The 11,308-nt window shown below is 47.1% G+C and overlaps 1 protein-coding gene across 1 annotated transcript; it reads left to right on the top strand.

The window, feature by feature from the left end:
* Window positions 1-1,236: 1,236 nt before the first annotated feature.
* RFC2 (replication factor C subunit 2) lies at window positions 1,237-11,078 on the top strand. Its single transcript, XM_081843606.1, has 11 exons — window positions 1,237-1,395; window positions 2,256-2,325; window positions 2,638-2,679; window positions 4,058-4,164; window positions 4,724-4,825; window positions 6,227-6,327; window positions 7,345-7,502; window positions 8,599-8,664; window positions 8,910-8,990; window positions 9,251-9,364; window positions 10,764-11,078. The coding sequence occupies exons 1-11, from the start codon at window positions 1,280-1,282 to the stop codon at window positions 10,872-10,874; spliced, it is 1,068 nt and encodes a 355-aa protein (XP_081699732.1). The 5' UTR covers window positions 1,237-1,279; the 3' UTR covers window positions 10,875-11,078.
* The last annotated feature ends 230 nt before the right edge of the window (window positions 11,079-11,308 follow it).

The following is an 11,308-nucleotide window of genomic DNA, read 5'->3' as shown; positions in this document are numbered from 1 at the left end:
GCAGCAGGTGGGAGGAAGCAAGTGTCACTAAGCAGCAATCCTATAAACCGGGGTGGGGAGATTTTGGCGTTCCAGAATATTGCTGAACTGCAACTCCCATAATCCCTGGCCATTCTGCATGCTTGCTGGGGAGTTGTGCTTCAGCAACCCCCTGCAGAGCCAAAAGTTCCCTACACCTGCTATATACTATTACCTGTTTCGGCAGATGAAGCCCTATCTAGAGAAAGCTGACCGAGCCACAGTGATACGCAATGACTTGTTTGCGTCCATGTTAGATTACTGTACAGTAATGTGGGGCTGCCTTGGAAAACAGCCCAGAAACTGCAACAGACGCAGAAAGTGGCGGCTAGACTCTCAGACCATGCAATACCTAATTTGCATCATATCCAGTCTGTTACTGCAGCTGGTTTTGGCCTTTAAAGACCAGAAGGGCTTGGAATGACGTTATCAGAAGGAACACCTATGTGGGTTATGAGCCTTCTGAGGCTTTAACATCAGAGACCTTGCTCTCTGGCCTGCCAGTGGGAGCCTGCAGGCTAGTACATATGAGGGACAGGACTTTCTCGGTGGTGGCCCCACACCTTGGGAATCCCGCCCCTTCCACACCAGCTATGTGTGACTGGCTGTGACTTGTGGCGGGGACAATTAAACGCTTCTGTTTCATGTATTTTGCAATAGTTTTTTTCATGTCTTAGAGACTTGTGAAAGCAGTGTCCCTTGAAAGGTGTGTTAAAAATCTTCTGAGCAAATCATGCACGCACGTTTACCTGCGAGTTAAGTCCCATGAAACTCCTTCCAATTAAGAATTGCACTTTAAGGCCACGATCCTTACACACACTGACCTGGGAGTAAATGGGATGCAAACTCAACCAGACTTACTTCTGGGGAGATATGCATCGTATTGCGGTGTCAACACGCCTTATTTCCACTTCGCCAGGTATAAAAATCGCGCACCTAGCGCATGAAGATGGCATGAGCAGGAGAGCTCTCCCTGCCGCATTTCTGCCTGCCGTGCAACTCGTTAAAAAGTCAAGAGGAGAAGGAGATTGGTGGGGAAACCAATCGCAAAATAGGCATCTCTGACATCAGCCAATGCGGCGGCGGCGGCAGGGAAGCACAGGCCCCGCCCCAGTGAGGGCGGAAGCGCCGCGCAGGCGTCAACCCTTGAGGTACGCCCGGCCCCGTTCCTTCATCTGCCCGCAGCCAAGATGGCGCCAGGCCCGTGCTCCGCCGCGGGAACAGGGGGCGGGGCCAGCGGGCTTTTCGGCGGGAAGCGAACATGGCGGCGGTTGCCATGGAGGTGGCCGGGCCTGAGAAGCCTCTGCAAGAGGAGAAGCCGCGGGGAGGCGCCGCCGCCTCTTCCTCCGCAGGGAGCGGCACTTATGAATTGCCCTGGTGAGAAAGAGAAATGAGACCCCCCCCAAAAAAAGAGAGAGTATCAGGGAGCCCCATAATGTGTAATAATGGCAGCTGAAGGGGAGCAGCATTGTCCGGGGCGGGGGGAGTTAAAACAGACGAACATAAAGCTTTTTAGAAGGATATTCCCTGGGGGACATAAAGATTGATTGATTGGAGGGAGTCAGGGACCATCGTTTGGGGGCTGTAAGGCTGGTTTTGGGGGGAGCATATATATTTAGCTCTTGGGGGCATATATTTGGCATGTAAGTAGCTGGAGGGGTATTGTTTTTGGTGGCTATAGTGTGTGGGTCGGGAAGCATAAAACTGGTTGGAGCAGCGTTGCTGGGAGGGGGTTAGAATTATAGTTTTTTGGGGCAGATAGGTAGCCGTGTTGGTCTGCCATGGTCAAAACAAAATAAAAAAATTCCTTCCAGTAGCACCTTAAAGACCAACTGAGTTAGTTCTAGGTATGAGCTTTCGTGTGTGCATGCACACGAAAGCTCATACCTAGAACTAACTCAGTTGGTCTTTAAGGTGCTACTGGAAGGAATTTTTTTAGTTTTTTGGGGGGGAGGTGTAAAGTTCATAGAGTTGGAAGGAAGGGACCACAGGGTCATCTAGTCCAACCCCTTGCAGTGCAGGGATCTCAACTAAAGTTTTTGGCGTGCTCTGGCATGGGGTAACTTCTCCAACTGACGCCCTGTGCTTTAATTCATACTAAGCTGAAAGCATTTCCCCTTTTAAGAAATCTTCGCTAAGCCTTCACTTTGAGACTTACTCCTCAGTTGGGTTTGCTTTTTTCTGGTCTTTTATACGAGGGAGAGGCTTAATGTGTCTCATGAAATTTTTTGACACAGGGTTGAAAAATACAGACCTGTAAAGCTGTCTGAAATTGTTGGGAATGAAGACACCGTCAGCAGACTGGAGGTATGAGACAGCTTTGCTGTAACAAAGTTCCCACTTTTGAGTTTCCATAAGTGAGCTTACTCAGGAATGGCGTTTAAGTCTGTCTTGTAAATAAACCCCCCAAAGCCTACAGAGGTTTTGCTTCCTGCCCCCACCCCACCCCCCAATCTGCTGGGTGCTGGCAGACAAGGGAACACCCCTACTCTAGCAGTTAAGTTGTCTAAGAACATAATACTTGCTAGGTCAGGCCAATGGCTCACCATTCATTACATATCCATTTTTATCTATTTCCCAGTAACCTAGTCATCCCCTTTTCTCTCTTTCCCTCCCCAGGTCTTTGCAAGGGAAGGAAATGTCCCAAATATTATTATCGCAGTGAGTATCGATCAAATCAATGGAGTGCCTTCTTGCAGATCTTTCCAATTGAAGATTTAATCTCAAACCCGAGGAAGGCTTAAAAATAGAGTCATTATGCACTATCCAACATGGGTCACACCCAGAGTAGACTCATTGAAATGAATGGACATGGCTAACTTAGGTTCATTAATTGAAATAGGTTTACTCCGAATAGAAGTTAGTTGGGTGAAGGCCACTGGCAGTTACAAAAACAGCTGCAATGAAGACAGGGTTGGTGTTGTTGTTCTGGGCCACAATGTACTATTGCAAATACATATATATATTAAAGTTATCCTGCCTTGCAATTCTGAGACCTTACAAGCCAGTTTACAACCAATCATGGTTTTTTGGCTTGGGTTCTGAGCATCCAAGAGTAGGGTGGGAGTTATCTCTAAAGCAGCAGATAATCAGAGTGCCCTCTGTGGACAGTGGTGGACTACCTATCAGTATCTTGCATTCTGGTCTCATCTCTGATGGGAAACTCCCTGTATGCTTAGATTACCTGTTCATCATCATCATCGTCATCGTCATCGTCATTTTAGATCATCTGTTGAAAGTGAAGCCTGGGGGGACAGTGGAAGATTATGGAATGCCCACCCTGGGGAGGCTAATAATTGTAATTTTATTATTTGTACCCTGTCCATCTGACTGGGTTGCCCCAGTCACTCTGGGAGGCTCCCAACAGCTATAAGACCACAATAAAACTTTAGAACATTAAAAACGTCCCTATACAGAGCTGCCTTCAGATGTCTTCTAAAAGTTGTATAGTTATTAATCTCCTTGACATCTGATAGGAGGCTGTTCCACAGGGCATGTTACTAATTTTTAGGTGTTCTGCATTGTATTTGCCTCTGTATTTTACACGTCAGGAGCATTTTTATACTCTACTGACCCTTATTAGCTGGCTTCTTTTATTGTGAAAACAAAATAAAAAATTCCTTCCAGTAGCACCTTAAAGACCAACTAAGTTAGTTCTTGGTATGAGCTTTCGTGTGCATGCACACTTCTTCAGATACACAGAACCTGTGTATCTGAAGAAGTGTGCATGCACACGAAAGCTCATACCAAGAACTAACTTATTTGTTCTTTAAGGTGCCACTGGAAGGAATTTTTTATTTTGTTTTGACTATGGCAGACCAACACGGCTACCTATCTGTAACTGGAGCTTCTTTTATTGTGATCTTTGTATTTTATTTTAAATGTGCAAACCAACCTGGGGACTTCTTTATATGAAAGGTGATGATATACAAATGTTTTAAATATTGGAATTCCTAAAGGTCAGGTTGTTTTGAATATGAGTGTGTGTGAGAGAGAAAGAGTTGGCTAAACCTTTGGGCAATCTTTCTTGTGTTGGAAGGGTCCTCCAGGAACTGGGAAAACCACCAGCATCCTCTGTCTGGCACGTGCCCTTCTTGGGCCTGCATTGAAAGAAGCTGTCCTGGAGCTGAATGCGTCAAATGACAGGCAAGTCCAAAAGGATTCCAGTGGGAATTGGGTCATGCCTGGCTTTGCCATGAAGCAACACAAAGTTGTTGGCAGATTCCAGAGGAAGTGCTGTCTCTGTGTCCTCAATCATCTCCGTGTGCTGTTGGTTTTGTTTTTGTTTTTTTAATGCTCTGGTCCAGTGTGTATTTGTGTAATTCTGACATGATTTCCCCTCCTACACCCTACACTGCTGCTTCCTCGAAGCCTTGCCCAAAGGTCTTTTGGATTTCTGAGTAAACCCCGCAGCAGGCTTTCGGGCCCTTGTCCACCTTGGCGGGCCTCCTTAGTTGAAAACAAATCTAAGGGTTGCGTCCACTGTTCAGTTGTGCATGGACTTGTGCAACAGAACTTCTCTCCCCCCCCCCCCACCCGTACCCTCTTGTTCTTTTTGGAGCTGTAGCTTTTCTGCACCAAAAACGGAAAGATGGCGACATTTTTCTCATTCTTTGTGTCATTTCTTTTTTTAAGAAAATAATTTCTCCCCCATAAAACTTGCTGTTTGTGACCCACAAATAATAATTGGACCTTCTTCTTCCAGAGGCATTGATGTTGTGAGGAACAAAATCAAGATGTTTGCTCAGCAGAAGGTGACGCTTCCAAAAGGCCGGCATAAAATCATCATATTGGATGAAGCTGACAGGTGCACGAATCTTTCTTCTAAACCAGGTGTGAGGAACCTTTGGCACTTAGATGTTGCTGAACTATGACTCCCGTCAGCCTGAGCAGGCCTGACCAGCAGGTGTTGTATTTCGGCAGCATCTGGAGGGCCAAAGATTGCCCACAACTGTCCCAAACCTCTGCACCACATTTGACTCTCTTTGCCTAAGTTCTCATGTGTTTCAAGGGCTGCCTGCCTCTCCGAGTCATGAGAAAGATCAACGCTACTTATCTCACAGTGCTGAAATAACTTGAGACAACCATGCCGCCACTCCTCCCCTTCTCACACTGTTGTGTTGCTTGGCACCAACTTGCACTCTGCTGAAGCATCGCAACATATTCTAGTTGAGGTTTCATCCCTGTGCAAGAGGCATTGCAGGGAACAGTAGCAGCAAACAGCAGGCTCAAAGGGTTATTTACTTGTCATTATCTCGCATCCCATATTCTAAGGGCAAGCTCATTCTCAGAGTGTTTATATGGCATGATTCGCACACAGGAGGGAGGTATCAGCAGGCTTGGGGAACCCCAGAGTTTCCAAAACGAGAGAGAGAGAGAGAGAGAGAGAGAGAGAGAGAGAGAGAGAGAGACCCTAACTAGGGGAAATCCCAAAACTTCTGGTGAGGTCTGAACATAGTAAGTGGCTTGAAATTCTGACTTACTGCCAGGGAACACATTGTTTATGAGCTGGGTGTCTGGTGGAATAAAAGATTATATCGTAAAAGAGAACAGAAAAGAGTTTTAGGGGAAGCTCCTGTGTTGCATAAACAATTTGAATTTCATTGCTACAATCTCTGATAGATAAGTAGAAACGGCAATTAATCCAGAATACAGCTGCCAGAATGGTGACTGGGAACTGCTGCCGATACCATATAACACCAGTCCTGAAAGGCCTACATTAGCTCCTAGTACATTTTGAAGCACAATTCAAAGTGCTGGTGCTTGACCTTTAAAGCCCTAAACAGCCTCAGGCCTGTTTACCTGAAGGAGCATCTCCAGCCCAGACACTGGGATACTTCTCTGAGTGCCTTCTGGTGGTTCCCTCCCTGCGATAAGTGAAGTTACAGGGAACCAGGCAGAGGGCCTTCTCGGTGGTGGTGCCCTCCCTGTGGAACGTCCTTCCATCAGATGTCAAGGAAATAAACAACTATCAGACTTTTAGAAGACATCTGAAGGCAATCCTGTTTAGGGAAGTTTTTAATATTTGATGTTTCACTGTGTTCTGTTATAATCTAATGGAAGCTGTCCAGAGTGGCTAGGAAAACCCAGTCAGATGGGCGGGGTTCAAGTAATCTATTATTATTATTATTTATTTACAAAACTGACACATTCTGGCAAGCTTCTGTGACTTAAATTATCTTACGTTTCTCCCCACATCCCCAACTAGCATGACAGATGGAGCCCAGCAAGCCCTGAGACGGACGATGGAAATTTATTCCAAAACAACTCGCTTTGCTCTTGCTTGCAATGCTTCTGATAAAATAATAGGTAAGAGCTTTCAGCCTACTGGGGTAGGTGGCATAGATCTGTTTCAATAGTTCACACCACATACTGCCTCCCCTCTTTTGTGCAGCTTTGGTCTCGCATAGTGTAGAAGCTAAGACAGAATCAGGAAGTTAGTTCACATCTCACCTTGGGTGTAAACTCGCTCAGATACCTTAGGCAAACCACACACACTCTCGGCCTTGGCCCTCTTACCTGCTATATGTGCATAATCATGTTGACCTGATCTGCAGGTAGGGCTGAGAATTCGCCTTCACAAGTGCAGTGGCGGAGGACGGGGGTGCGGGCCACCCCAGGTGTCATCACTGAGGGGGGTGACAAAATGACAAAAGTATGAGTTTTTTAAAATATTTTTTTAAAAAATTGGGCTCACAAAACTTTTTAGTTCAGTCAACAAACATAACGAAACATGGCTAGCACTGGGTGCCACACCGCAGGGGCCGGCACTTAATGCAGGGCCTGCAGCATGCCCAAACCACGCGTCTCTCCTGGGAGTGACATGGTGGCTTGGGCGTCTGCAGGCTCCCCCTGCCTGAAACAGCAGCGTGGGACATCTGCCCTACAGCTGAGGGGGAGGTGGTGGAGAGGCTCCACGCAGTGTGCCCCGCCCCCATGGGAGGCTTACCCTGCCCCCGGCTGCAGGACTCGTGTGCCGCACCCAGCACCTGAGCGGCTAGCTACGCCCCTGCACAAGTGCCACTGTGACCAGTGGTTCCCGCAAAGCCTTTCCCCATGCAGTTTGATCTCAGGGCGTGTGGGCAAAAGAAAACAGCTCATCCAACAGCATTGTGATGTCAGGTGATCGACAGGTGGCTGGCTGTACCCCACCTGTCAAACTAGACCTGCCAGGGTAGGTAGGTAAGGATGGAGCCTCCTGGCCACATTCAGTTCCCCACCGCTGGTGTGGGTGAACCTTCAGTCTGGTTGTTTTAAGGAAGTTTCCTAGGCTCCCGAAAGGCAGGATCTCACCTGTCCTTTCTCCCTCTGCTTGTCCCCCACCAGAACCCATCCAGTCTCGCTGTGCGGTGCTCCGCTACACCAAGCTGACAGACGCTCAAATTCTTGCCAGGCTGATGAAAATTGTCGAGAAGGAGAATGTGCAATATACAGACGATGGGCTAGAAGCCATTATCTTCACGGCCCAGGGGGACATGAGGCAGGTGAGCACAGAATCAAACCTATCCTTCCACAGCTTTTCTGTTTCATGTTATTAACTAAGCAGTGTGGCTTTGCAGCTGTCAGTTTCCGAGGCCCCACGGTTCGAGGAAACCAAGCTCTGGCCGTAGCCGGGGGGAGCAGACATTCTGCAGAGAGCTTGTGGTCTCTGCTGCAGACAGGGTAGTGCAGCTGGGCTTGCGATGTTGCCAAAACCACAGAGAGAACGCCTTGTTGCCAAAAAGCAACTGATCTAAACCTCTGCGACTTTTATGTCAGCCCCACTCTAAAGTGGGGGGTGCAATGGGGAACTCCAAGCCTCAGAATCCAAACTGCAGAGGTCCTTCCCAGGCCACACCCCCTGATGACACACGAGCCGCTGCACCCCACAAGTGGCTTCCTGAGCTTCTGCATTTTCCCTGCCTGTCATCCTTTGGCATCTCTTGGAGGGCGAGGAGAATGAGAGACCAGAGGCAGGCTGGCAGACAGGGAAGCTCAGAGAGCCAGTCGTGGAGTGCAGCAACCTTTGCTAGCTCCCTTGTCAGCCCACTCTCTTTCACCGTTGGCAGCTTGCTGCATTTCCATGCACACAGAGTGGAAGCCAAGCTCTGTGTGTGCACATGTGAGCACACACACGCATTTTGGCCCCACCTACCACCAGTATGTGGACCCTTCACCGCTTCTGCCAAGGGACTGGGACTTTAATGTTCCGTGAGCAATGGGTGGCTCTTGCACAGGGTCACAAACAACTTCAATCCAGCTGTCCCATTCTGATTAGCAAATACAGTGTGGATGAACTTGCAGCCAAATCTTTGCAGAAAGATCCAGAAGGCCTTGATGGCCAAAACCCATGCTATAAAGAAGGGGAATCCATCAGGCCAACCCTCACATGAGCAGAAAGCTGGTGGTTTTTTTGGGGGGGGGGGTGGAGTCTGCTTGACCTTGCACACAACTGCAGTTTGCTCATGCATGCAGGAGAGCCAAACATTATATACTTCAGGAACACACCAGCCTTTCATTTTGCCAGACAAAGAGTACTGAATAACTTGGAAGATCTCCATCACTTAAGTTCATTTTTTAAAAACTCTCTTTTTGAAACAGGCGCTGAACAACTTGCAGTCTACCCATTCTGGATTTGGCTTTGTCAACAGTGAGAACGTGTTCAAGGTCAGCAAAAGTGGTTTCTCCTTCTCTCTTTAGCCTGACCAGATGCAAAGGAGAGTCTGCAGGGCTCCTGTATTTTTCAAGACCTGCATAGAAGAGAGGACAGGGTGTAGGTGGTCCTGTGGCTTTTCCAGGGCCAGAGGGACTTGTGCAGTTCAGAAGCTTGCTTGGAATGCTTTCTTGCCCGGTTGGTTTATTCTCAAGTCATTGAACCTCTCCGTTGGCTAGCTGGATTCTTCTTTCCACAGGTGTGTGATGAGCCCCACCCTTTGCTGGTGAAGGAGATGATTGGCCACTGCATCAGCGCCAATATCGATGAAGCATACAAGGTGAGTTCAAGGGGCGCATTCAAGCTCTTGCCACCCCACCCTATGGATATATCATATTCTGGGCAGCCATGACACAGAGCCAGTCGAGAGAGCAGTGGTCATGGATTGAGATTCTGCCTCTACTTCTGTCTTTGCACATTTGCTGATTATATTGCTTTTAATCTATATCGTCAAACTGCTGCTAAGAAATGAAGATAAAAAAAATATGTTAGCAATATGTATTTTTAAAAAAACTTGACTCGTACTCCTTCCTGTTCCAGATCCTGTCACACTTGTGGAGGCTTGGCTATTCTGCTGAAGACATCATCGGCAACATCTTCAGAGTGTGCAAAACATACCAGATGGCCGAGTATTTGAAGCTGGAATTCATCAAGGTTGGTTCTGCCTCTGTAAGCCATAGCATTGAGATGTCCAGCCATGTGATTGTGAGAGGAAACTGCTTAGCACTTGCATGTTCGTGGCTCAGTTTCTGCACACAACATTATGGAAGGTGTGAACATAGTGAACAAAGAAGGCGTTCTCCCTCGTTCATAACACCAGAGAACTTGCGGACATCCTGTGAAGCATTGGAAGATTTAGTATAGATCTGTGTTTCCTGCTCTCCAGCTGTTTTTGGACTACAACTCCCATAATTCCTAGTTAGCACGACCAGTGTCCAGGGATGATGGGAATTGTAGTCCAAAACAGCTGGAGACCCAAGTTTGGGAAACGCTAGTATAGACAAAAGAAAGTACTTCATGCAGCACATGGTTAAATGATGGGATTTTCTGCAACCAAGTGGCAGTGGAGGACACCACCTTGGGTGGCTTTAAAAGACAAATTCATGGAAGATAAGACTGTCAGGATGCCTCTGAATACCAGTTAATAGGAATTGCAGGTGGGGAGAGTGCTGCTGAGCTCGGGTCCCAATTGTGGGTTTCCCCCTTTAGAACAGGCTGCTGGTCGAGATGGACCATTGGCCTGAAGCAGCAAGCTCGTCTCACGTTCTTATCTGGGACAACCTCATCACACATGCACATGCAGAGACTTGCTTCTCTAAGTCTGTCCCCGCAGCAGACCATGCAAATACTCAGTGCAGTCCTCTCTGAAATAAGCGGAATGAACATCTCAGATTTACCGTATTTTTTGCTCTATAAGACTCAGTTTTTCCCTCCTAAAAAGTAAGGGGAAATGTGTGTGCGTCTTATGGAGCAAATGCAGGCTGCGCAGCTATCCCAGAAGCCAGAACAGCAAGAGGGATTGCTGCTTTCACTGCACAGCGATCCCTCTTGCTGTTCTGGCATCTGAGATTCAGAATTTTTTTTTTCTTGTTTTCTTCCTCCAAAAACTTGTGGTCTGGTGCGTCTTATAGAGCGAAAAATACGGTATATCACAAACAGTAAATTGGGCAGCTTGACCGAGATGCTCTTATTGGCATCACTTAGTGCAGAGATACAAAAGTTAATCAGGAAACCGAAGCTGCCTCCCTCCCCTCCCAGCTTCTGAGATGTCCACAGGCATTTCCTCACACACTTGTAAGATCTTTCCACCAGGAGGGCTAAAAGCCTTTTTTATTTTTCCCTTTATGAATGTGGAGGTTCTCAGGAAGTGGTGTCCTTTTCCAGCTGCAAAAAAAGGCCCTTGATCTTGAGGTCTTGGCTTAAGGATATGTGTGAGCCCAGAGGTGCTCTTTCGACCATATTTTCTTGCATGTGTCCCAGAGTTCTGTGTTTTATCTCAGCAGAGAGAAAAAGGTGGACTAGCTGGATCTTAAATGTCTTTTTGTGTGGTTAGGAAATCGGCTATACACACATGAAGATAGCGGAAGGAGTCAACTCGCTCTTACAGATGGCAGGACTGCTAGCCCGGCTTTGTCAGAAGACAGCGGTTCCTACAGCGAGCTGAAGCCATAGATGAGAGATGGACCTTGTGAGGAGGGAAAACTGCAAGTGAACCAACCTGTTTGTATAACAAGTGTGGGCATTTGGAGTTGCACTTGGCGATTTGGATACAGTTGTCAAAAATGTTTGTGTGAACACATATGAGTTGTAGGGATTTATTATTATTTTTACCACTTCAGACCGAAATAAAGTTTGATATAAAGCTGAAGGCCTTTCATTTCACTGTATTGATAAGATTACCACAATCAGTAAAAGCAGGTGCCTTTTAAAATTTCCCCTCACCTGTACTGCTCTGAGATCTGTGGCTGAAGGGTGATATACAAATATAATAATGATGTCTTCTTTGGTGATCACTCATAGCCAAGTAAGATTGTCTTCCGTGAACACAGTGACTGTGGAGGCTGATGATGATACCATTATTAAGGATCTGGGTAGCAC

This window comes from Podarcis erhardii (genome assembly GCF_964252035.2).
Source record: "Podarcis erhardii genome assembly, chromosome: 16".
Classification (NCBI taxonomy): Eukaryota; Metazoa; Chordata; class Lepidosauria; order Squamata; family Lacertidae; genus Podarcis; species Podarcis erhardii.
Note: the sequence above shows the minus strand (reverse complement) of the source record. Positions and strands in the feature narration are given on the sequence as shown.